Here is a 27882-nt window from a genome sequence, read left to right as displayed (position 1 = left end):
TCCATATTTCATATTAACCTCCTAAACAGAGAGTGTTTTGTCATACATGATTTCTAAAGCATTCTGTTAAGCTCTTGCTTTACAGATTACAGGCTATTCATATCCTCTTAGCTTTCTTAGGTCAAATTAAACTAATATTATGGAATGTAATGTGATATCTGCAAAAATACAAGTATAATTTATCTCCACCTTATGATGGCAGACTGTTGGGATTTCTGTGCAGGCAGAGGCTTGGTATTCCTTTCACAGAAGTTCTACAGTACTAAAATTCCTCCAGTTTCAATAGTTTCTTCTGGTGTCCATTCACAGAAGTAACATGATGGTTAGGAATCTTTTCTTTCTTCTATGCATAAGAAACTGGTCTCTGTCATATTGTTTCCAAGACAGTGGCATTACAACAACCAAAATTAGAAATACCTGCAATTGTATTCCTTTTGAAGATCAAACAGTTGATCACACCTCTTTCACTTTTGAACTCCTACAATTTGGGAAAGGGGGAGGGCAGGGGGGCAGGGAGGGAACCCGCAGAAGATATACAAATCTGCTAGTATTTTGCTTCTTTTTAAAATTTTGCCTCCTTCTAAAACTGACATTATTGCCATCCACAGTTATATTAGCAGAGTTCAGCATCAGAGACCTTCACTGTCCCCCATTTCCCATTATATAATAACATCACATCTCTCCCACTTTAGCCAGCACAGGCTGGTGCCAGTTTCTTACAAAACAAGCAATTCTTCACACTTTATGTCCCACATGGTGAACATTTGGTCCTCTGTGCTATGAAAGTAACACGCAGTACTTGGTCTGGATTACTTTGCTTCTAATCTTTCCAGAGGTCCAAAGTAAGCAAAATGGACCTCTCAGGGTTTGGGCTGTTTGTTTGTTTCAGCACTTATTTAACTAAGTCCTATTAATAATGTGAATAAACTCAGGATTATACATGCTTCTGCAAGACTTCAATAAACACCAACATTCCCATTAACTTCCATGGCATACTGTCATTTTGATTGAATGGAGGAATCAGAATTCCAAGCTTCATTAAGACTATTTTGGAGACATTCTTTAGTTTCATATAGGCACTCCATTTGTGAGCACAGTTTAGCAGTGAAGGTGTATGAGGGGAGCAATAACCAATGTGATACCTTAAAAAATAATCAGAACAGAAATAGTCCTACATGGCATTAATAAATTTAATGGATTTATACGAGGCAGACAAAAGCCATGTAAGTTCCTGAAGGAATCCAGCATCATCAAACTTTTATTGCAGCTGAGATATGATCCAGAGGTTAAATGGTCAATTACGTGTCTGCAACAGCCCACTTGGCACTTTTCCAGTCAGATACATCTACAGTCACCATTGCTGAAGCTGAGTGATATTCAAAATTGACACTGTGCTCACAGAATAGCTCAAGGAAACAAGAACAGACTACCTGACCAGGATTGCCCATGGCTTTTTCTACAGAGCCATGTGTCATTTATGTTACCGAAACCTGAAGCTGAATTGTATCATTTGCTCGATATGAACATGATATAAACTATTAGTGAATTAGTGAATGGGGCCCCCTGGGAAACTGCCTTCAGGGACAAAGTTGCTGAACAGAGCTGGCAGCTCCTTAGGGACATTTTTCTTAGAGTGCAAGAGCTCTCATTCCCATCATGTAAAACATTGGGCGAGGGCAGGAGGCTAGCATGGGCCAGTGAGGACTTTCTGGTCAAACTAAAGTGTAAGAAGGAAATGCACAGGCAATGGAACCAGGAATATATATATCCTGGGAAGGATATGGGGACAGTGTCTGGATGTGTAGGGATGGGATCAGAAATGCACAACTCAAGCTGAATTTGGCAGGAGTTGTGAAGAGTAGTAAGAAGGACTTCCACAAGTACACTGGCCAGAAAAGGAAGATTAAAGAAAATGTACCCTCCCTGACAAATGAGGCAGGAAGGCTGATGACAGTTGACATGGAAAGGGCTGTGCATGGGGAGGGGGGGTCTCCCCTCTGGTAGCTGTTGGGGGGTTGGGGGCCCCCCACAAATGCTCTGCCCAGCCCTCAGGGAAGCCAGGCCAGGTGCGGAGGGGACTTTGCAGCTCCAACTGTTCCAGTAGGTTAATGCAGAGGGAAAACCACTCACTGTAAACTTCAGTGTGATTCATACTCAGAAATATTTCCCAGTTTTCAGGGGTAATCTCTATTCCCACATCCCTCAAGCCCCTGAATCTCAAGGCAGAGCCTGGGGGAATGAAGTCCTTCCCATCACAGGAGGTCAGGTTCAAGGCTACCTGAGGAACCTGAGCATTCATAAGTCCATTGGACCCAATAAGATGCATCCCAGGCTCCTGAGGGAACTCGATGATGTAGTTGCCAAGTCACTCTCCATCATATTTGAGAAGTCATGGAAGTAGGATGAAATCCCCAGTGACTTGAAAAAGGGAAACATCACACCTATTTTTAAAAAGGGTAAAAAAGAGGACCCTTGGGAACAACCAACTGATCAGTGTCACCTCTGTGCCTAGTAAGACCATGAAATAGATCCTCCCGAAAGACATGTTGAAACATATGGAATACAGGAAGGTGATTAGAGACAGCTGACATGGCTTCCCCAAGAGAAAATCATACCTGGCCAATCTCATGGCCTTCTGCAATAGAGTAACTGCATCAGTGAGCAAGGAAAGAGCTACAGATGTCATCTAGACTTCTATAAGTCCTTTGATACAGTCCCCCACAACACTCTTGCCATTAAACTGGAGAGATATGGGTTTGGTAGATGGACTGTTAGATGGCCAAGGAACTGGCTGGGTGGCTATGTCCAAAAAGTTACAGTCAGTAGCTCACTGTCCCTGTGGAAACCATAGTGTCCCACAAGGGCCCATACTGGGACCAATACCGTTTAACATCTTTATCAATGACATAGACAGTGGGCTGGAGTGTTCCCTCACCAGGTTTGCAGATGACACCAAGCTGAGTGGTGCAGTTGGTTCACTAAAGGGAAAGGATGCCATCCAGAGGGACCTTGACAGGCTTGAAAAGAGGGCTTATGTGACCCTTTTGAAGTTCAACAAGGCCCATCGGTGCAGCCTGCCCAGATCCTTCTGCAGAGCCTTCCTGCCCTCCAGCAGGTCAACACACACCCCCAGTTTGGTGCCATCTTCAAACTTACTGAGGGTGCACTCAGTTCCCTCATCCAGATCCTTGATAAAAATATTAAGCAGGGCTGGCCCCAACACTGAGCCCTGGGGAACACCACTGTGACCAGCCGCCAGCTGGATGTAGCTACATTCACCCCCACTCTTTGCACCCAGCCATCCAGACAGTTTTCTACCCAGTCATAAGTACACCTCTCCAAGCCAGTTTCTCAGGAGAATGATATGGGAAAGAGTGTCAAAGGCTTTACTAACATCCAGGTAGACAACATCCACAGCCTTGTCCTCACCAACTAGGCAGGTCACCTTGTCAGAGAAGGAGATCAGGTTCATCAAGCAGGACCTGCCTCTCATAAGCCCGTGCTGGCTGGGCCTGATCACCTGGTTGTCCTGTGTGTGCCACTTGATGGCACTCAGAATGATCTGCTCCATGACCTTCCCCAAGGTCAAACTGACAGGCCTATAGCTCCCTGGAGCCTCCTTCCTGCCTTTTTTGTAGATAGTGTCACATTTGCTAATCTTTAGTAAACTGGGACCTTTCTGGTTAGCCAGCGCAGCTAATAAATGATCAAAAGTGGTTCAATGAGCACTTCTCCCAGCTCCCTCAGTACCCCTGGGTGAATCTGATCTGGTCCTAGATACTTGTGTCTAAGTGGTGCAGCACTAAGTGGTGCAGCAGGTCACTGACCATTTCCACTTGGGTTATGGGGTGGGTACCCTGAGAACAACTGGTCTTACTATTAACAACTGAGGCAAAGAAGGGATTAAGTACCTCAGTTTTCCTCATCCTTTGTCACTGTGTTTTCCCTCACATCCAATGAAGGATGGAGGTTCTCTTTAGCCTTTTGTTGCTAATGTATTTATAGAAACATTTTTAATTGTCTTTTACAGCAGTAGCCAGGTTAATTTCTAGTTAGGCTTGGGCCCTACTAATTTTATCCCTGCATAACCTCATGGAATCCTTGTAGTCCCCCTGAGTTGCCTTCCTCTTCTCCCAACTCTCCTTTTTTTTCTGAGTTCCAGCCAAAGCTCTCTGTTCAGCCAGGCTGGTTTTCTTCCCCCCTGGCTCTTCTTTTGGCACATAGGGACAGCTTGCTCCTGTGCCTTTAAGACATCCTTCTTGAAGACTGTCCAGCCTTCCTGGACCCCTTGGCCCTTCAGGGCTGCCTCCCGAGGGACTGTCAGCCAGGCTCCTCAACAGGCCAGGGTTGGCCCTCAGGAACTTCCAAGGCAACAGTTCTACTGACCCCTCTGCTTACTTCTCTGAGAACCTAAAACTCTTACCATCCCGTGATTGCTATGCCCAAGATGTCCTCTGACCACCACATCACCCACCAGTCTGTCCCTGTTTGCCAGCAGCAGGTCCAGTGGGGCATCACCCCCCAGCTGGCTCCCTCACCAGCTGGGTCAGGAAGCTGTCCTTCCCACACTCCAGGAGCCTCCTAGACTGTTTCCTCTCTGCTGTGTTGTATTGCCAGCAGACACCTGGATGGTTGAAGTCCTCCATCAGAACAAGAGCTAACAATTGTGAGACTACTCCCAGTTGCTTATAGAGTATTTTGTATACCTCTTCATCATGGTTGGGTGGTCTACAACAAACTCCCACCATGATATCTGCCTTGTTGTCCTTCCCCCTGATTCTTATCCATAAACACCTAACCCTATTATCACCATCATTAAGCTCTAGGCAGTCAAAACACTCCTGAACATACAGAGCTATGCCACCACCTCTCCTTCCTTGCCTACCCCTTCTAAAGAGTTTGTAGCCATCCATTGCAACATGCCAGTTGTGCAAGCCATCCCACCATGTTTCCATGCTGGCAATTATGTCGTAGTTTTCCTGCTGCATGATGGCTTCCAGCTCTTCCTGTTTGTTGCCATGCTGCCTGCATTGGTGTAGATGCAATTCAGTTGGGCTATTGATCCCACCACCTTTTTGGGGGGAGAAACCCTAATTCCTACATGACCATAAGGTAAAATGTGTGTCATCTTGATTTGGCCCTTCTTCATCAGCTATCAGTATACAATAACACCACAAAGGAAGAGAAACTTAATTTGAGGTGATTTGGGATTTATTTTTCTCAAGGTCACATTTCTATATTTTCCTCTTTTGAGGGAAAAGCTTCTGAGATAGTCAGTATTCTGTCAGCAACCAGTAAGATGTGAATCCATAAACTCAGTCAATTTGGTTAGAAAAAACATGGTGCTGTGGTCTCTGAGCTTGCAAGTGTTTTCACTTTGGTGTTTTATGTTTTTATCTTCTGAGCCTCCATAAATAAGACTCTAGAAGCCCATTTGCTTCATTTGAGACATTTTAACACAATATTGAACAAAGCATTAGCTCCTCAAAGAGAACTACTACATAATATATTTATGGATTTAAAAACTGGTATATGCTCAGATTGTATGGATTTATGTGCTTGAGGAAAGAAAGACCTAATGGATGTAAATTATAGTAAGCATGTGAGATTGATACCCTTGTTTATTGATGGCAATAATCTATTAATAATTGAAATACAGTTCCATCCCTATTATTTATACATACTCTACAACATTATTCATATTTATCCTGTGATGGTTTATCAGTATCATCTGCACATTTCTACTGATTATGTTTTTACAATGATATATTTTTAGGGCTATACTGGATTTGCCTCCAACTTTGAAATCCATGGGCAACCATAAATTCAGAATTTTAATGCAGTGTTTTAGTTCTTCTTAAGAGAGAAGAGTGGGTGCAGGTATGGAAAACCTCCAATTCAAAAGAAGCAAAGAAATGTGAGGTGAGGAATCAAAAGATTAAAACATCACACCATAGAGCCCGTGGGGTTAAAAAAAAAAAAAAAAAAAAAAAAAAAAGGGATCTTTGAGACAAAATAGCTGCGGTAGTTTGCTCATCTTGCTCAGCTCAAACTGCATAAAACTAGTATAAAATTACAATATACTCCTTGCTGGGGTATCTGTCTTATGGATGTGCTTAAGCAGGGTTAATATTCAGGGACTCAGGGCTGGGAGTGAATGCATCCACAACCAAATTTCCATTCAGATGGAAAAATGATGCAAGGAAAGGTGTATTATCTCTCCTGTTTGATCTGTGACTTTGCAAGGCATCAGCAATTCTGTTTCTAAACTTCACCAGAACTGCTTTAAATTGAACAGCTAGGTCTATTAGAGCTATTAGAACTGCCATAAAAGGATGTAAGAAAAAGTGGAGCAATTTTTATGTTCTTTGATAAGCCCTGTCCACTTGGATGCTGTGAGTACATTTCTTACACACAGACTGACCAAAGTTTCTCTGCTGCATTTATCTCAAAATGCAGCCAAAAGAAGCCCCCTCATTTTATGAAATAACCCAGCGAATAGAACCGTCACATAGGTAATACAGAAAGAGTTTCTAGCCCTCCTCTGACAAGGTTCAAGACATGAAAACAATCTAACCACCAGGTTACAGACCATCAGAAAACATACAGAAGAAAGCTAGGGGTATGGACTGGCTACGTAACTGGCAACTGGCAACATTTCTCATACCAACTTAACCAAGTGGTAAGCTACCTCTTTCTGACCAAGGAAATATTATACTCTTCTGCCCAATTTTTAGTGTTCACAGAAGACCAGAATGCATTGTAGACAAGCATAAAGTTGAGGAGCACATGTTGAGGACCTCTACAACCCAAACCATCTATGCTGAAGAGTCCTTTAACTGCACTGAGGAAACTCTAGCATACTAAAATGACCCCTACCAGCTCCTTATCCCCTCCATAAAGGGATAAGATTTCACAGCCCTGCTTTCAGGTATTTCCTATTGACTTGTTGAGGGTGCAGACTTTCTGACGCACTATTCTGAAATAGGCAAAAGGATCACAACCTGATATAACATTCATACCTCTGTGCAGATACTGTCTTACTCTGTACAGAAATCTTTGTGCATTGCTTTGATTTTTATATTCTTTCGAAATATTCTGGCTCATTATCCTCACAGCCCTCCACAAAGTCTAAGCCAAGAGCAAGTAACTTCCATTGCTGTTATCTTTGTAAGCTTCATTATTGGTCATATGTGTAAATAAAGCAGTGGATTGAGCACTGATTCCAGAACCTGTATTTGAAATAACATCTTGAAGAGCACACATTAAAAAAGGTTTGCTATAAAAAATAATAATACTGCTTGGGGCACATGGTGATTTCCCTGAAGTATTGCTTGCCTTAACTATTTTGCCATAACTGTTATCATTAGACCAAAATAACCAGCTGAAGGATAAGCCAAAACCAAAGTGACTCAGACAAGCATTCTTGATGTAGAATAGAAACCAAATTCAGATTAGAATTTTGAATTGATTCACTGTAAATTGTAAAGCTAAAAAAAAAAAAAAGAAAAAAAAAGAAGAAAAAGAAAAAAAAAGTCTAGGATGAACATCTCTTTAACTATGTAGGTTTTAAAACTCTGGTCCAGTTTCAGACCAGAATTTTATCTCAACATTTGGGCCAAACTCTCAGCCACACTGCAGCTCCTTTAAACACATAAGATTAAAGGAAATCTGTAAAATTCATCTGACTAGACTATGAAGGATGCCCTTACACAAGGGAAGTCTGTGTACAGAGAAAAGCCCTGTCTTGCAAACTGTATAGGTAGGCTGAGTAGTAGTAGGGGCTTGTTGCAAGAACACAACTCTTCTCTGATGATCCAAAACAGTTTTTAATTGACAAGTGAGACAAAAGTTTCTGTTTCCTTGTTGCTGCTGATTTATGGCTCTCTCACTCTGTGAAAATTCTTTTTAAAAAAAAAAAAATCACTATTTTTAATTACAGATCTTTCAATTACTTTCTGTTTGTGAAAAGTATAAAAACAAAGAACTAGTTCAGGACTGATATTTGCACTGCAAATATTCTAACCTCCACTCTCTTGGCTGTTTGGTTTTGTCTGGGTTTTTTTTTTTGTTTGTTTGGTTGTTGTTTTTTTTTAATTTATTTCTGTTATTATTTCTATATTTCCTAGAGGTGCTAAAGGCAATCTGTGTTTGAGTAAATCAAGTTATCTGAATACAGAAGAAAACAACACTCCATCCAAGATTTTTGAAAACTTGTAGCCATTTATTATAACCGAGTTTTGCACGTTTAGATTAAATTACTGGAAGCTACATATCCTGAGTATCTCTGCAAATCAAGTCATGATCATCTCTTTCACCCGAGGAGATAATGGGACACACCTTCCAAGATCCTTTTCTACTACAAAAAAGCAACAGATTTTTCTGCTCCAGGAAAGCAGGAAATAACATTACATACTCTGGAGCACCATCTGCTGGTACCTAACCAATTCTTTAGCTACTAGATTACTTACTTTTTTTTCTCAGTGAACAGCTTTGTATTTTCTGTGCTTTGGAGTCTTGAGTAGGGAGCAAAGTTTTGGGGGGAGTTGATATTTTAATAGAAAATAGATAAGTTGACTAAATCAAGAAAAAACGCATTTCACAAAAAAGTTGCATAGAATTACCAGCTACCCTCAGCATATGAATTACACAGCTATCTTTTTTTTTTTTACAGCTCATCCTTGTAATGCACCTGTATCTCAGAATGTAAAGGACAGCTCAGAAGCTGTAACAACCCAGCTTTAAAGGGCAACAGAAGCTTGGCTATGTAAACTGACTTGTGAGGACAGCAAGATTGAATGAAATAACGGAGAATAAATGTGGAATGGGGCCTTAGTAAACTGTGTAGGTTTGTCTCACAATGACCATTGTTATTATAGCTCCAGTATGAAGCAATAAACTACCTGCTGGAAGTGGTGCCTAGGGAGACAGCAGGGGCCACTGCTACTACCTTGGCTTTCCAGTGTGTCCAATATTTGACCTGCCTTTCGAAAACAGTTGGCTAGGAGTTCATATTTCATAATCATAGAATGGGTTGTGTTGCAAAGGAGCTTAAATATCATCTAGTTCCAGCCTCCTGCCGTGGCCATTTGAAATGGCTTTTCATAAAATATTTTAAAATGTAGCAGTTGAAAACTGAAATATTGCATGCTCATAGTTGGACATAAGAGGCAGGGTTGTGCTCTCTCTGGGCTCTTCCAGCTAGCTCAGGGGACCGCCTAAGGTGCTGGAGGCACCAGGAGCTGCAGCTCTGAGGCAGTACCATTATCCTTCTAGGTAGCTGGGGCTGGAGAGAGCTTCAGCTATAGGTTTCAGGACAGCTAACCTTCTTTCTCCCTAGGAGAGGCACAGCCAAGTTAAGAAGCTCAGAACATGGATTCTCAAACAAAATAATAAACCCCCACACACCTATACCCTAAATAATTTACTTTAATCACTACTAAACAAATGTCCTCAAATATCTCATCCCACTGAAAATGCTGGAAAATTTGTTTACCTTTCCAAGCACAGAGAATATTTTTAGAAATTTCCAGGGGGGGAATATCAGATTCCGCTCAGTGCGTTGCTGCCTTCCTAAATCCTGCCATTGCTAGTCATTCCTTTGGGAAAGTAAAAGGGGCCAAAGCTCTCCTCGCTCTCTCCCCAAACACACACGCACAAGCATTTTAATATCTTCTGGTGCCATAGTGATTTCAGCAAATGTTTTCAATGGGCCCTGCAACTTCTGAATTTTGATTAGTTCAACCCCCAACCCCCAGTAGTATTGCTTCACTTAGCATAAATTATTAATTTATTACAGAGAATTTCAAGGGGACAGAGGAATAATTCAGTTGGATAAAGACATCAACTGCAACAAGAAGAGTGAACCACCCATGTATTGAGAGGGGAAAATTTCTGTTTGCAGCTTTTAAAAAAAACAGGTGGAAAGGTGACACAGCTGGACATGAAAACTCCCCGACTTCATTCCTAAATTGATTACTTGGTGGATCAGTTCCACAGTTGGTAAAAACAAGCAATCTATACTTCTTTACACCAGCTGAGGACCTCCCTTAGTATTTGAGTGGGACTGAGTTGTTTTCTTTTGTGATTTTTTCTGACATAATTTTTTGGAACAAAAATCCAGACTTGGTAGCATCATGAGGAAAGCCATACTGCAGCATGGTTTTGTTGCACATCTAATGCTGTGAAAACCAACCCATAAGACCAATGGATGCTCTTCTCTGAAAAAAGCAGAAAAAGGATAACCAAAATTTGGAGTAGAACAACCCTAAAATATTTTTTTTTATTCTAATCCACTGCAAAAAGCTGATTGCATTAAGGAAACAAAAATATCTACCTAGAATAAATGTCTGATATTTCATAGTGTTATCAGAGTACCAGTGTATCAGAGTAACACCACAAACACTTGCATCTGCTGTACGCATTTTTTTGGGGGGGAGGGGGGGACGACAAGCAAAACAACAACAAAAGAAAAAAAAACACTACTAGAAAAACCAAAATCAAGCATTTCCACAAATTTTGTTTGATAATAAGATAAGGGTAGGACTGAAAACATGCTACAGCCTACAAGTTTCAGTATGTAGAAGGGGCTGAATTTAGATATCGGTATACATACACTAAAGTGTTTTATGTATTCTTCTTGATCACAGTCCTTGGATTGAATTTGGGTGCACTTGCCAACCCCCCCAAAACTAGATTCTTAGCACCTTTATATCTCTGCCATTTGACTGCAGCATTAGCAGGGGATTGCTTCTATCATTTGTACAGGCTAGGCAGCCTCAGATGACCATCTCCGAAAGTATCACCACTGGCAGGTCAGCAGGAGGCTGTGTGGGAAGCTGCCTCTCATTGCACTTGGGGACCACTCTTACCCACTCACCTGTTTAGAGATATTTTGCAGCACTAGCAAGTTGCCAGGTGCTTCAGCCACTGCTGAAGCACTGTAGCCCCTTGAAGGCAAGAATTAGTGGAGAATAATCCTGTCATAACAATCATACCTTCACTCTTAATCAATATAACCCAGATCAATGTTATCAGCGACACTGTGACAGATTTCAAATAACTGTTCCCTTAACTTTTGTCCTGAGATTGAGCAGATAGGGTCAATGAGAGCTCCTGAGGCAGAAAGTTGACAATAAGCCGGAAACGAAACATTTACAGCAAAATAGTGTCTGGTAACAGTGGCAGTAGTACTGAAAAGAGTAAATCATATTTGCTGTGCTTACACTCCTCTTCTGTGATTTTCTCTTTCCCTTCCCTGCATGCCCCCCATCTCAGGCAGTCAAAAATGCCCAAAGCTCTCCAGAGACTGCACTGGAAACCGCAGAGCTACTGGAGTTACTGGTGGAAGAACCCAATGCGAATACTGCCATCAAGTGCCCAACAGACGTGTTCGCAGGGCAGACTCTTCCATCTACAGCTATGTGCAGAGATGCGGATTTTAATATACGGCATACATCAGTTGTGGATGCTTGTATACAAGTCTCTCTGGTACAGTGTCAAACAGTTAATGAATCTGAACGTACAGGTAAATGCAACCATCCTCCTGGAGACAGGAGAACTGCATTAGAGTTTTAAAAGTGCAGCCAGGATGGGCAATTATTCCCCCCATGGCCTGGCTTCTGTGACTGTAAGGCATATTCCATTTCCTGGTATGTCCTAATATTAGATTTGAACTCTCTCCCTTGATTCAGCACTTAGGTGTGCTGGCAAGAGCTTACAGGAGAAAGCACACACAAATACACAAGATCCTTGCCAGCACCTGCACAGGCTGGCATTAATGTGAGCATCTCGGTCCATGCACTGATTGCAATGCCACACAGCCCTACAATGCCTGGGGGGAGCCCTCCAGCCCCCTGGTGACCCCCTGAGCACAGCCCACCCAAAGGCAGGGACCAGCTCCTGGCCCTTATCACTTCTTCTTGCTGCTGGGAGATCAGACCCTGCTGTGTGCCTGGCCCTCTAGCTCACCGGCACCAAACACATTTCCCCTCCTTAGCTTTAGAGCTTACAGGCCAATTTCAACTACATCTAACTGAACAAATATACTTCTTGAAAACTGGTGATTTTCGGTGAGAGAGAGAAACTGTAGCTGGGTTTTTTTCTCATTATTCCTGTAAGCTGGCTGATCCACAATAAGAATCAGGATCTTCTTATTATCAATATTTATGCTTGCATTTTTCACTACATGTTATTTTAAGCAGTTAATGTACAAAGAGTGCTTTGCAGTCATCAAAAAAGTGTGTCCTCTGGCCATGCTAATTGTAACACTGTAAATGACTGTATAGGCAGTGTAAATACCAAGTTGTGAGGGAACTGGGTGCAAACAACCACCAGTAAGAAAAGCAGAGGCAAGAGAGCTTTCTGACTAAACAGTCTTCAGAGAGACTTAAAGGGAACTGCTTGCAGACAGAAATTGTGCAACTTTTCGAAGCTTAGGCAGCACCAGGGTAGGACATAGGAAGTTGAGAGGCAGAGAAAGAGGTGAAAGAAAGAGTGAAATGGAAAGATTAGGAAAACTAAAGGAATTCAGGGGGAAATTACAATAAATAAAGCTGGAGACTGCAGCAGAAATATGAACATATGGGACACCCAAGGTAAAAACAGAGGAGAGATGAGATAGAACAAATAGCTTCAATATTGTATAAGGCTTAAAGATGAAGACTAAAAGCCTGAGTATGATGTAGGAAGATAACCAGGTAATCAATGTGGTATTTCTAAATGTGGTCCAACACACTGAACAAGAAGACAATTTTATAGGCAGGATTAGGTTAGGTTATTCTGTGTGTGTAAAATACTAGTATTGCTGTAATTAGTATTACTGGCATTGTTGAGCTTAGGGACACTAATACTGACAAAGAGAGAAAATCCTTACCAGGAAGACTAGACATATAAACAAGCTAAGGAGTGATTTAATGTAAGTGCTGGGAAGAGGAAGATTACAGTTAATCCAAGTAGGAGGTACCAGGTCAAAACGGAAGGGAGGATTTTGGTGCCAGCAGAGGAGGAGGCAGGCAGGGAGATGGCTGCTGCTGTGCCTGGGCTGAGGATCTAGGGTCAGGGATGACCTCTCCTTCTGGATGCCCTCATAGACAGTAGGGAAAGCCAGCACTGTCTTCCAAGTTAAACTTTGACTCTCCGAAGGAAAACTGATCTAAACGTACACTAAGCAATGCATCTGTCTATGCATGGACCAGATTTTTTTGTTCTGTTGTTTAGTCGAGGAATGAAGGCATACGTATGAATAATCGTGTAAAAGTAATAGGACGAATAACGCTTATTTTCACTTTTCAGACCGCAAAGGCAGCTCAGAAGAGCCGTGCTTACTAACACTATCACTTTAGGATAAACAGAGGCTTCCTGCTGTGACAGTCTCTGGCATGTGGCCTATCTGGAGAACACACACATATACTGAATTTCTGCTACCAACAAATGTTACTTCTCTGTTTAGAATAAATTATTGGAGATTATTTCCCCTCCCAGGAAAGAAAGGGGTCAGGGGGTGCACCTGACCTTCCATGGTTCCCCACATCAATCACTACTAGGACTGTAATACGATTCCCACACACTGGTTTGGTGCTGCTTAACAATCTGATGTACAGCTGGTGCAGGGCAGCTCTGCAAGGTAATTTGCTTCCAGTGGAATTTTCGAATTTAAATTACTTCAGTGTAAAGCTTTGTAAAATGAATAATCCATCACAAATAATTAGAGCTGACCCTAGAGGAGCTGGATAGTCAGCCAGAAACAAATGTGTCCTGCATTTGACTTACTGGTTATATCTGGCCTGAAAAGCCAGCTTTTCTGATAGAGGCTCCAACCAACATGGACGGTAGTTAGCAATTTCAGAGGGTGTCAATGGGCAATCTGTTCATGTGAGAAAAGGCTATAAAGGATGGCAAGAATAGAAAAGGAATTAGCAAGTACTTTAACAGTGGTTATAGGGAGATCTGGCCTTCTATTTACTTTTTTCTTTTCACATGGCATTCACTAGTCAACTGGCATTTGCTGGTTTTCTGGCACACAAGATCTTTTATTTCTTTACGTTCTGTACCTGATTCCATAACTAACTAGAACTTCTTGCTCAGCTGCATAGTTACAATTCCTTCCTACTTTTAAATTAATTCTTTACTTTCTAGTCCAGTGGTAAATAATTCCATTTTTCCGCCACTGCTTCTTTTAAGCAAGGTGTTACTCCTCATACATACTGAATATGCCCCTGTCCCAGCCCACTGGAATGTGTTTGTGTACACAGTTCACGTTTGCAAATGCAGCCCGAATGGATTTGGGTTTGACTTCCTGTACACTATCCTTCCTCTCCCAGTTCTTCAAAAGGTCTTATTTATTCATCAGTAACCCTGAAGGATCCCACAGATCTGTACAGTCCAAAACATATGGAATTTTAAGACATGCAGAGAAATTGCAACCTGTAATGAAATATATTAAAATCAAAGGGAACTATAAGAGTATGGGGGATCAGAAGACTAAGGTGGACAGTAGGCTTCTCTGTCTAGAAGTTTTGTGCAATATCAGCAAATTACAAAAGTGTCTCCAGTGTAAGCTAGATCAATGCAGAATAGTTACTTCTGTGGCAACATTGTTGTGCGTCATCAGACCTTGGATCTAAGTGGCACCAATCGGCTGGCTATAGGGAGCTCTGTTGAAAAAGCTGGGAGAAAAATTACACTGTAATATGGTGAAGTGGAATTGATCATTGCTGTTTGTCAGAAACATAAGGAAAAATTGTTTCCAGGTTATAATGTGTTAGTCTTATGATTAGGTTGCTTTGGCTAGCAGTATATTTAAGAAATACAAAAAGGTCACTAGGCAGCAAATATTTAGCTGAAACAATACTAATGAGCCATCAGTATGTACACCTTGCAGTATGGAAATGTTATAATAAACATACAAGGTAGGAGCTTCACAATTTTTGAAGCATGGTAAAAAAAGATCTGCAAAACACAGACTGCAGATATAAACCTCCAACTGACATACTAGCTATGTGAACACAAGATCTGTTGACCAAAGGAGGAATCCTTTGGCTGATTATGGTACTGATTGTCCAAATCCACTTACATCCTGTTAAATCCTTTGCCTTGACAGACAAGCTGTAGTTTTGTGTCACTTGGACTTATGTGTGTCCTGAATTCCTTAGTGAGGAGAGGGAGTTCCAAACTGCGCTTGGAAAATGTATTTTTGAACTTAGGCATAATTCTGAGCTGGGTGTCTTGCAATACATATTTAACTGTTTGCCCCCCCAAAAAAATTAGTACAGAGAATGGGTAAAATGGTCTTGCTGGGATGGTACAGGGAGCAAATGTCTCCAAGCTCCAACAGCATTCATTTCAGCTGGGAGAACTAGGCTGGGCAACACTGCTGTGATGCTGGGGCAATCTAGAGCTGCCCCAAGCTCTGCTCTAGGCCAAGCCTTCCCTGAAAGCTATTAGGATGATAACAGCTTTAGCTGTGTTAACAGCAGTGTGTTAAGAGTGGTGTTTAGCCACCGTTGACCTCTTTATCTCCTCAGCTGTAGAAAAGGCCTGAACTTCTAAATAACCATTAAAAATTCAAAAGAACATTTTAAACGGTGCCTCTCCCTCCCCAGACAGCAGCAGTTTAAAAAAAGTGCCTGAGAGTTCAAGCCGAGTGCACATTGCCCTTGGTTGCTGTAGTATTTCACAATGCAAGGAATTATTTTCTCTTCTGAAGCATATTTTACTTCAACTTGTGCATTTCGTCAATAAATATAAAATACACAGATATGGAAAATAATAAACAGTGCTTAATCATGTTTAAGTATTTCAACAAACTGACATCCCTATATTTAAAAGGGAGGGTTCTTCTTTTCTTTTAAAAGGTTTTGGTGTTCTGATTTCTTTTAAGTCATATTCAGCACTCGAGAGGTGACCTTTAATAGATTCACACTGGGTGATCCCATTGCATCAAGCAGAGAGACATTATATCATATCTAGTACACCTAGGAAACCAGCATGGGGGAGAGATTTAGTCCAGTCACTTCAAGTTAATATGTTATATTCAACCTCATTTGTCTTAAAGGCTTTGTCTTCCACACTGGGCTTGTTTTTGAAGTTTTGTTCTTGTTGTAGATCTATGGAATATTTATTCAAAACCACAGTATGTGCTTGCCCTGCTTCAAATTCATTAATTACACTGAACTTGAGATATGTAATTGAAGTAGGATTGTTTAATGAGGGTGTATGAGTAGTGTATTTTCCATCTTCTGAGAAGAAGTACCAGTACCAGACAAGGAAAACAAAACAAAACAAACAAACAAAAAACCAACAAAAAAACAAAGGTAATGGGTAAGAAATTTGCCCCAAAAGAGCTTGTATTAATATAGCCCTTTATCCTGATTAAGTCCTAATTCTTTACACACACACAGTTCACTGTCCCACACAACAGTGTTCATTTAACAGTGTCTTGCACAACATCCTTGTCCTTAAACTGGAGGGACATGGCTTTGATGGATGGACCACTTGGTGGGTAAGGAATTGGGTAGACAGTTGCACTCAAAGAGTTGTGGTGAATCGCTCAGTGTCCAAGTGGAGACCAGTGATGGGTGGGTGGCATCCCTCAGGGGCTGGTACTAGGACCGGCGCTGGTTAACATCTTTGTTGATGACATGGACAGTGAGATTGAGTGCACCCTCAGCAAGTCTGCAAACAGCACTGAGCTGTGTGGTGTGGTCAGCACACTGGAGGGAAGGGATGCCATCCAGAAGGGCCTTGAGAGGCTTGAGAGGTGGGCCCATGAGAACCTCATGAAGTTCAACAAGGTCAAGTGCCAGGTCCTGCATGTGGGTCAGGGCAATAACAAGCACAAATACAGACTAGGCAGAGAAGAAGGACTTGGGTGTGTTGGTACATGAGAAGCTCAGCATGGCCTGGCAATGTGTGCTTGCAGCCCAAAAAGCCAACCGTATCCTGGGCTACATCAAAAGAAGTGTGGCCAGCAGGTCGAGGGAGATGATTCTCCCCCATCTACTCTGCTCTCATAAGACCCCATCTGGACTATTCTGTTCAGCTCTGGAGCCCCCAGGCATAAGAAGGACATGGATGTGCTCAAGCAGGTCCAGGGGAGGGCCATGAAGATGACCAGGTGCCTGGAGCACCTCCCCTACAAGGACAGGCTGAGACAGTTGGGGTTGTTCAGCCTGCAGGAGACCTTGTAGCAGCCTTCCAACACCTTAAGGGGGCCTACAATAAAGCTGGAAAGGGACTTTTTACAATGGTATGTAGACATAGGACAAAGCATAATGGCTTTAAACTGAAAGAGGGTAGATTTAGATTAGATATTAGGAAGGAATTCTTTACTGTGGGAGTGGTAAGACACTGGAACAGGCTGCCCAGAGAAGCTGTGGATGCCCCATCTCTGGAGCATTCAAGGCCAGGCTGGATGGGGCTTTGAGCAACCTGGTCTAGTGGAAGGTGTCCCTGCCCATGGTGGGGTGTTGGAGCTAGATGGTCTTTAAGGTCACTTCCAACCCAAACCATTCTGTGATTCTATGATTCACATCCTTCAGCAGGCCCTGTTACATGTGACAGATGAAAAGTACTTCTAGTACTAGTATGCTAGGTAAAAGGTACTTAGGGTAGCACACGCCCCCATCCTATTCCTCCTACCACATTTCTTGCATTAGTAAGGAGGGTCTGAGGCTGGAGGAATGGAAGCTAGGGGTCCTGGTCAGAGCAGTAAATTAGGGCGCAATCCTTAGCTCTGCTATTTTGAAAATGTAAGCTTGCTGGACTGACAGTGTGGACTAGGTGATGGATAAAAAAGGAAAGGTAAGACCTTTTGTTGTCAGTTAAGAAAGTTTTACAGAGTCACCAAGGTTAAATGTCTCTCTAGTGCTGCTGGTTTTCTAACCCAGGTAACTTGATAATTTTACAGTTCTGTGTAAAAATATTTAACCTCAATGTGACAGTGCCAGCCCAGGGACTAGTCAGCAGAGCTCTGAATGTAGTATAAGCTATGTTGGTTGTGATTTTTACAGCTGTGAAGCTTTGTTGCCTCTGTAATGAATTCTCCACAGGGAAACCACACTGAGCACAGTATATTCACACTGTTTCTAAATTACCTTGGATCCCAATAATATCAGTGAGTGATTTACTGTTAAATGTAAGGAGTGTAAGCACAGAGCTTTTTGTGATGTCCTCTTCATTACTCAGTAATTGAGGATTCCCACTGTCTGGTTTAAACTCATGCTTACCGAGGTCCTGCAGTTCCAAGCTCCAGAAACACTGTTAAGTGCATCAAGGAAGCAACAAGAGTAAGTGTTGTGCTATGTGTATATCTTTTCTTTGTAAACAGACATCTAAATACTTTCAGGACTTTTGGTCAGATTCTTCAGATTTCTGCATTAGTAATGCTCCATGACTGCCCTCTTTTTGGTCCTTTTGAAACACTTTATCATAAGCAAAACATTGATTTGTGCTGAAAGATCAGTACCATACTCAGGCTTATATTGCACTGGCAGTTCAGAGCAGAACACCTCTACTTATGTAAAAAGCATTTCATGAAGTAGGTAAGTGTCATTGTCTGTGTTGTAACAGGAACAAACAACTGTATAATAAACATTGAAATATTTAAAACTTGTCAGATTCTGGCCTCACTTTAAAAAAAGTAGAAATTATTGACATTGTTTTATAGCAGAAGATTTTGTTTCAGGAGAAAGACTCCCTGAGCTGTACAGGCATTCACAGACAGAGTGTTAGTTACAAAAATAATTTATTGTAATCTTCTGCACAGATAGGGTAATGCCTATGTGGGGAACTGAATCTGTCAAAAAGGGCTGTCAGTCACTATGTAGATGGTGCAGGGCTGCCCCATTGCAAGCATTGCAATGGCATCTTCACTGGATCAAATGAGACTCCCAAAACTGAAATTGAGGTGAGTTTTTACAGTCCTACTGATCCTACTAGGATTAAAAGTGTTCTGCTCAGTCCTATTAGCAGGACAACTCCAGCAAATGCATGACCCATTACTATGGGCTATTTTTATGTACCTACAAAACTTACTCTATTTTAGCTATACACAAAAGACAATCCTACCTTACCATTCCTACATATGCAGGAACAGTTTCTACTGACTACTCAAATTCTCTTACGTATGCACATTTTGGTCAACTGCTTTCTGTGCCTGAGGAGCCGCCAGGATTAGTCTGTTTCTCCACCCAGGGTGTTAATTGACACTTTTTAACATGCTCATCGTGCTTATCCACTGGTCTCAGCCCTGCTGGGTCTGCCAGGGTGAGTCCTGGTGCTGCCGGGAATGCAGTGCACGGAGAGATCCAGTACCAAAGAGGCAGTTGCCTTGAGAGAAAGCAAGACCGGAATTCAGTCAAGTAATCTGTCACAAATGAGTACACCTTCTCATCTGTACAGAGACAAAGAAGGGAGTTCCTGTTAAGAAGCACTCCAGGTATGCACACAGACACAGTCTTTGTGTACATAACCCTGCCACATGCCAACCACACCACAATTATAACCACAGGAAGAACCTGAATTTCCTCCTTGTATCGCAATTATAAATTACTTTTCATGGGTTTTGCCACACCTGCCTTCACAGAAAATGCAACATGCATGCATTACTTTAATTATTTTTCTGCCTCAGAGGTCTAATTTTCACAACTGCAGTGATTAGCTGTCTTGTTGACTCTCTATAGCATTTCATCTCACTGAACAGAAAGGCAAAATTACTACAAAGTAAAAATCAACTGAGTCTGCACAGATGCCCAAAGCTAAACTGCATCCTGCATGAAATGTATTGACACAATTGTCTCACCAAAACCAGTTGATTTTACACCATCTATAGGATCTCTTCATGTGTCTAAGCAATGACCGGAAGTGGTGCTTAAAGATTTCCAGCACACAAAAGGTGTAATTTCTCAAGCAGAATTAAAATAATAATTAAAAAAATATGAAAAAAACAAAATACCAAAAACCAAACACCAACTCACTGTCCAAAGGAAATATGGTATGCTAACATTTCAGCTCATCTTTACATGTGACATTTATAGATTGATGACAGTTATATTTCTATGCATAAAAGGTTAGAAGAAACAGTCTGTGACAGATAGCCAATAGATATATTTTTTTTTCCTCAGCTTTTTTGATTAAGACAATTTCAGATTGGTAGCATAAGACATTAAAAGACACCCTTGTAAGCCTGATTGCATTTCTCTGTCTTTGAGCTTACATTCACACCAAGGTTCCCACCTGCAGATGACCGAATCCTTTCTGAAATATAGCCATTGAACCTGGATAAAATTTCTATCGTAATTTCCCTATTAGTATTCTTCAAAATAATCTTTCCTATCACCTTCAAGTGTATACCTTTCTTCTTTTATTTGAGTTTTGTTTGTTTGTTTGTTTTCATTCCATATGAATGTGCTATGGAAACATCTATGGAATGTTAGTTTCTTTTACTTAGCCTGTGTCACATGATTAGAAGATGACATAAAATCCTTTTTCTTTGTTTCTACTGAAGTCTGACCCCTTTGGGATGGTTGGGGTGGTCTTTTTGAACTCTCCTGAAGTTGCTGCTAATGTCTGAGAATCAACAGGTGTAGGATTCCTGCTGTTTAGCCTTACACGGGTATTTGTCACAAGGTAAAATACAATAGCTCTCAAAGGCCCTTGACTTTCCTCCAAGAAGTCTTTCCGCCCTAATTGATTGTGTTCGTTAAACATGAAGTGCTTTTGCATTAATGTTTCTCTCCTGTCAAGGGGCAACTTTAGGACAACTAGGAAGCATAACAAAGTTTCATTTCTATTGCCACAGAAACAGAGGAAGTGAGTAACTCGTTACAAAACCATCTCAGAGGGACAGCTGGGAGCCAGAGTAGGAGCTGGAGATTTCCTGGGCAAGAGGCTGTGACTACAGTCGACCAAAGACTGAACTCACAGCAGAAGCTGGGAAAGAAGGCAGCACCTGGCCACTCAGCCACCTCATAACTGTGTGAGTAGTATATTTTCATAAAGTCATCTGGCAAAAAGCTAAAATTATTCTGAAAATGCTGATGGTTTCCCCCCACCATTTATCTACATAGCAAACAAATTCCCCAACATGCATTGTGAAAGAATTCAAAGTATTCCAGACAGGCTAGATGTTATGTCTGAAATCCTAAAATATTCTGGATGTCCAGCCTTTATTCTCCCACCGCTCCCATGAGTAGCTTACTTAATTTTCCAAAAATTTAAATAGTTTCTTTTCTTTCTTAATGAAAGACTTCATGTGAAGGAACAGAACAGTTTGATTTAGATCAATGGTTTATGAGAAATGCAAAATACATGTTTGTACAAAAATGGCTGCAAAACCACATGATCTTTCTTTAATAGCATTTACTGTTACTTTGTACAGATGTAAAAAAATTTTAAAACTGGATATTCAGGGGTTTGTGTCCACATTTCATCATTGCTGTGATTTTTTAAAAAGTGTTTTTATCTTGATAAGAACTTCTTGCTTTATACTTTTCTCCTAAGAATGCAGGACCAGTAGCTGGGAATTTTGAAAACGTATGTTCCCCTTTGGTAAAAATGAGTCCCAAAGTCGGATTTTCCCAGAAAAATGTGTGTTGATTTCACACACATAAAGTTGTATTTCTTTCCCAGAAGAAAGTACTTAACTTCCATTCATCCTTTATTCTCATGATATTGTGGAGTTTTAGAGTTTATCTTTTACATTGGTATCCTAATGAAAATGTTTCTGAAAACTGAATAGGCCATAGTGCAAACACCTGCAGCTTGGACATTATAGATATTAACAAGGAATGTCCTTTCTGCCCAAGGTTTTTTCAAATATGGAAAGGACCTTTTTCACTCAGAGAAGACAGTGGAGTGGTAAACAGGACTGCCTAAATAAATGTCATGATATATAGGAAACAGTAAAGCAATTAATCTTCTACTTGCCAACCATTTGTAAATGATAACCATGTTTTTCTTTCACTCACCTTTCCTTTGAGGAGCAAAATCTAAGCAGTAATATGGAATAATCATAAAAATACTTGTCCAACTGCAGTTTTACGCTGACTCCTCCCACAACTCTGCTGTTGGGGTTACATTATTTTCCCCTGGTTTTCATCATGGAGATCTCAGTGGCTCTGGCAATAATTTGCATAGAAAAACATGGTCACCGAGTTTCAGAATAACAGTATCCCTGGAAAATCTAACTGTATTTTTTCATTAGGTCAGGATTGAAGCTTCTCTGCCCACCTCATGGCCTAGCCTGTATTTTTTATTTGAAGTCACGGTTAACCCAGGGTGTCTAAGAGAATTTATTCAAGTATTTATTGTCTCAAAGCTTTTGAAATTTTTACTGAAATGTTCTAGAAACCACAGCTGAGTAAAACTAGCACAACTATAAACACTGAATATTATCAATTAAGTATGTAAAAAAATCTTAATTTCTGAGCAACTGTACAAATCCTAACTATAAAGTTGCTTCTGACAGTTCAGCAATGAAACAAACAGGATGGCCTTACTCTTTTTAGATACCTCATCTGTTTCTTCATATTTCTGCTCATCTTTTAATACACGTAACAAATTATTAAGAATCTTATTGCTACATATTTGCCTGCTGTGAATACAGTAAGCAATGTACTGTTGATTAATATTTTATAGTACCCAAAAAATTCTTTCTGGCCTAGCCAGTCTGCATGAAAATTTCAGAGCAAGTTGGGTATTGGTGTGCTGTTATTACTTGAAGCACAAAAAGGCTCTGAATACTATCCATTGTGATTAGGATTTCATAGCAAAGTTACTTAGCACTGGTATTGGAAGGTTTTCTTGTGCTAACCAGAAGTTTTATTTATTTGCCATAATACTCCGGTTTTTTTAGTCAGACCTCTGTGTATATTCCAAGAGAGATACTGATGTCTGGTGTCAGCACAAAACTCCCATTGCCTGTAATATACCCATTTATATATATATATATATATATATATATATATATACACCAATCTGTATTACTTTATATTATAAATAGGAACATTTTTCTGTATCAAAAGTATGAAGATCAGCTGAAAACCTCTCTTGCTAGCAATACTTCTGGTTTCCTTTACCTACATAAGACTCCAAGGAAAACACTCTGAAGGGCTGGTGTTTAAGTTTGCTGCTTCCTTAATAAATTCCTGGGGAATGACTGAAAACACCTCTCATGATTTTTGAGCAAAGGATCCAAAAAAATAACTGTTATACATTTTTTTTTTTTTAAATGTTCATTTCTCAAGTTTATTCATTTTCTGTTTGTCATATATGTGATGAGTTGTTCATTGTGCCAGCTGTCTGCAAAGTTGCAAAGATATAAAATACACTTAAATGAAATCTTCCTTAATCCATATAAAAAAGTAGTTTTTCATATGTACTGTGCTGTTGAGCTCCTTTTCCAGATTGCTGTTTTAATGCAATAAAATGCTTTCCTTTCCTACTTTCTCAGTCCTGCTAACCAAAACAGAAGGATTCTTTCAATAAATTCATACACTCCTACCATTAAAAAAGGAAGTGAGAAGCAACGAGGAAAATTATATTTATGTCTTCAAATGAGAATGAACTTTCTCCATATACTATTCACACTAGGAAAAACATAAATCTCTTTTATATGTGAAACTTAGTGAAAGAATAAGGTTTTTTGATTGGTCTTCCTCTAACTAAGAGAAAGAGAGCCCAGATTTCATGTAGGAAGACTGAGATGAAACATAAAGTGTCTTAGTGCTATTCTTAGGAAGCAACTCTTGGATTATTGTAGATTTTTCTCTCTGTTATTAGTCAGTAGAATTTTGGTAACACAAATGGACTTGAGTCTAGCACTGTTAGTCTAATGTAAAAGCACCCTAAAAAATAGAAGAATGAGTCTTTAATGCCCTCTTATAGCTGGAGGAATCACACAAGTGGAAAACAAATGTCCAGGCTTGTTATCAATTGAAATAGCAGGATGTGATATCCTTCAGACACATGACACTTCTTGAAAGCTGATGTCTTCATATGAGTATAGAAACTAACCAGAAATGGGACGGGGTTTGCTGTAGATGAGACATCAAGTAGACTGCTGGCTAATCATGAAAAATATATCAGCGAGTTGTGACCTTATGTTTAATTACATGGTCCTTTGTCCATAGAGAAATGGCATATTTCATGTTTCCTATAGTGAGTTCAGGATTTTTCTTGGATTTGTGGGTGGTTTTGTTTTCAATATCCTGTGAGTTTTCTAACAGAAAATACAACCCAGGGGAGGAAACTTTGCACTGAAGTGATTACATTAGTGTTATTCTGACCTTTTTCAATGAGAAAACCAGTTCTGAAAAGTATCTAATGAGTTGCCAGAAGAAGAGGAACAATAGCAGAATTGTGTCTTTGCATAGTTACCAGGCAGGGCAGAACTTTCTTCCAACATGCAAGTGCAGAGTACAGTTTTTAGGAATCAATGGGCTGGATTTGAAGATGATTCACTACTTTGTTTCCTCTGCCCTCTTCCCTCTGATAGTAAACTCATGTGTCCAATATTGGCAGGAGGAGAGAAGGAAGAAAGGAAGAGAGAAACAGCTGAGGTATGCAGTAATCAGCAGGCAATTATATCAACATTGTTAAAGATATTTGCAGCTATTTTTGCTGGCAAATAATGTGTAGAGAGAAGCAATTAGTCACAGTCTACTCACAGGGTAAATACAAATAGCAACAAACTTGTTGATTTCAAAACCTAGGGCATCAAAAAAGATTCTGAATACTGACAAACAGAATATATCATTAAAAGTCACGTGCTCCTTACTGAATAAAAGAAAAAACCCTAGTCCTTCTTTCTGAGCAACAGTTATGAGATTCAGAGAGCACATATTGCAACTGTATGATTTATAATACAATTAAAACATAGCTGGAAGATTCCTCAGAAAGATGCATCATTTTATTTTTCATGTAACTGTTCTTTATTTGCAAGAATATATTGTTGTGCCGGTCCATTCTGTCTTTATTCCTAAAATAGCACATAATTTTTTGCTTTTTCACAGGATAAGGCAAAATTTGTGACATTTTCAATCCCTGTGTAGAAAGTTACAAATTTAGGCACCTAATGAGTACGTAAATATACATTGCTGTATTTCAAAGAAACAGAACTCTCTCTCATTTTTGTTGTCCTTAAAGACAAAAATTATATTCATTCAAATCTTATCTGACATAAGTGTCTGTAATAGTGCTACTATTTTCAGAGACCTTACACAGAACAAGCTGTCCACAGGTAGCCAAAATAAAAAACATGGCTAAGAGACTGATAGTTCTACGAATATAACTGCCATACTGCAAAGAGCAAGCCTGGAAAGTTATTAGAAAACTCCAGTTAAAGATGAGTAAACTGAGGACAGATAATCAAATGAGCCTGTGCCATAAGATTTGGCAGGCCAACTAAAAATGCATAACTAGTATTTGTTGGCGGTTTGGGAGTTGTTAATTTTCCCTTGTTTTCTCTTTCTAGATTAAGTCCCTAACCACTATGAAAACAGAGTTGTGATAACATCGTAGAAACGGTGATTTGAGAATAGCTGTAAAAAAAAGACTAAACCTGTGTTGACCTCTCAAAGATCTGGGTAGGGAAGATTTTCCCCCAAGCAAGGGAGGAAAGACAGAAGTCATATAAGTACACACCTTTGCCTTTGGGATCACCTAGAGATACATCGGCCTCTTGGGGCCCGCAGTAATCCTTCCTTTTTGTCTCAAGAAACATCGAAGGCCCTTTCCCACACTGGCCAAAAGGGGCTGTGCCAGGGGAGTGAGAAGGTGGAGCTATGAGTGAGCAACAGCAACCTGAGCATGCTCCAGATAAAAAGAGCATCATTTCAAGTGACTCTCACCCACCTTGTACATGGATTAACCAGGTACTGGCTGCTGTGCCCCTGTGCTGCAAGCAACTTCCAACATCCGCCCAAAACTCTCCTGCCCAGGCGAGGCACATGGAGCTGAAGGACACTACCTGTGATCACCCAGGCGTGCACAATGTGGCCTTCCAGGTAACTATGATTTCTTTTGATTTGTGGGGAAGAGGAAGGACTTAAAAACAATGAACAATGCTTACTTCAGTCCTCGAACAAAGAAAAAGCAATTTATGCTGTCTTCCTGCATCCACGTACTTTGCAGTGATATTCTGCCAATGTACAAGTCTCTTGTACAAAAAGTTGGAGCACAATTGACACATTCAGGAGTAGGCTCTGCCTATTGTCTTCGTCTGCTGCCTGGTACACTGTATCTTTGAAAAGTCTCCTAACTCAGTGATATTTCATAGGCTGGTGTATCTCACAACTAGCCCATCCACCTCTCCCATCTGCTGTATCAATTACTGCGATTTCCTGAGGGCAAATAATTCAGTTTTGTTGAAGAGACGCATCATTATGCAGCAGACGTACATCTCATCAAAGCAATGTATATTAATAATGTGAGAAAAATGATCACGTAATCACAGTGGGGCATATTTTCTTTCTTCCATGCATAAAATAAGTGCAATTGTCTTGTTCTGCTCCCAAGAAGGGCACAGAGCCAGCCCAGAGGGTTCTGCATGTTATGTGCATAAAGTAATGTTAACAGCCATTTTAAAAATGCAGATTTCAAAAGCAGAAGCAGCAAAAAAAAATAATTTTTTAACCAGTTAGCTATTGTTCTCAGTGCCCAGCACCCCTGCATTTTTATAGGAATTAGAACAGGGACAAACAGAAATTTGCAAACCCACAGCCAGGCCATTCACTGTGTTTATTATTGAAGGTGGAACAGGTCAGGGAGAAAGCGGCTCTAAAGAGTGCTGTATTATCGAAGTACCCCTTGCTTTCCTCTGCAGCCTCTGATCTTTACACTGCCCCTGAGCTCAGCTAGCAGTAAGGGTAGCACATAGTGGGGTATCAGCCAACACTATTCAAATAACACAGAAAGGTCTTTGGAAATGCTAAGCATGTGGAATATTATGTAACACCAGTGACATCCAGCCACTCTGGTGTTATATTTATTGAGTTATAGACAACGATAAGCAATAGATTAATCCGGTAATCTGCCAGTCAGGGAATATTTGTGGAATGTAAGGGAATTGTGGTCAAGTCCCTACTCCAGTCAATAGCTAATAATTCACACTAAGTGGGACAGCTTCAACAGGAGACAGAGACATAACTGTCTTAAAGCATAAGCCAGTGGTTAGGGCATTCTCCTGGGTAATCAGTGCCCTCAACACATCTGTGCTTCAGAGCAGACAGACAAGCAATTTGAATTTGGGTCTCCCTCAGTTCATGTAAATCAGATAAGTGAGGACTTAATCCTGGGTGCATTTTCACACAAAATGTGTGTTCAAGATAGTGCATTCAGTTTCTAAAGTCTCTGCCTACAAACTTACAGAGGAAGTAAGTCCCTCTCTAGCTGCATAAGCTCAATGCCAAATGCTTTTGAATGATGACCTAAGCTGAAAAGCACCTCTTTCCTCAGCAGTCTCTGTGGAGCACAGTTCAGTAACTCAGGTTAATTCTCTGCCTTACACAGCTAGCTCACCTGGGCAATGTGCAGGGAATCCAGGTGTTTCCTTTGCTGTCTGCTGCGATTGAAAGACGGGATGCAGCTTGATGCAAGCAAATGTCACTTTATTAGCCTGATAGCATGATTATATACACACAAGCAATTGTTACATCTTACTCTGATCAGTTCAAAAACTTGCTTATTCTATAACTGTGGCAACTCGCTCAAAGATCTCACGCTAGCTATTTAGCAATTCAGCAATAGTTAACGATAACAATGTCTGCAGTTCTTACACCACGTCCTTGAGCAATCTGACAAACCATTCCTTGTATAGCCTCAACTTGATACTTAGTCCCTGCTCCTATACCTTCAGTAATTTTTCATGTCCTGTATCAGCAG

The 27882-nt window shown here is 40.6% G+C and overlaps 1 protein-coding gene across 1 annotated transcript in view; it reads left to right on the top strand.

Moving 5' to 3' along the window:
- Positions 1 to 27882, top strand: part of SLC28A3 (solute carrier family 28 member 3) — a 125031-nt gene that overhangs the window by 48708 nt on the left and 48441 nt on the right. The window contains exons 2-3 of the mRNA XM_080372755.1: positions 4526 to 20977; positions 25475 to 26006. Coding sequence (XP_080228881.1) covers positions 25785 to 26006 — 222 coding nt within the window. The 5' untranslated portion in view covers positions 4526 to 20977; positions 25475 to 25784. The remainder of the gene's footprint in view (positions 1 to 4525; positions 20978 to 25474; positions 26007 to 27882) is intronic.

This window comes from Falco punctatus (genome assembly GCF_963210335.1).
Source record: "Falco punctatus genome assembly, chromosome: Z".
NCBI classification, from domain to species: Eukaryota; Metazoa; Chordata; class Aves; order Falconiformes; family Falconidae; genus Falco; species Falco punctatus.
This window is presented reverse-complemented; position numbering and strand designations above follow the sequence as displayed.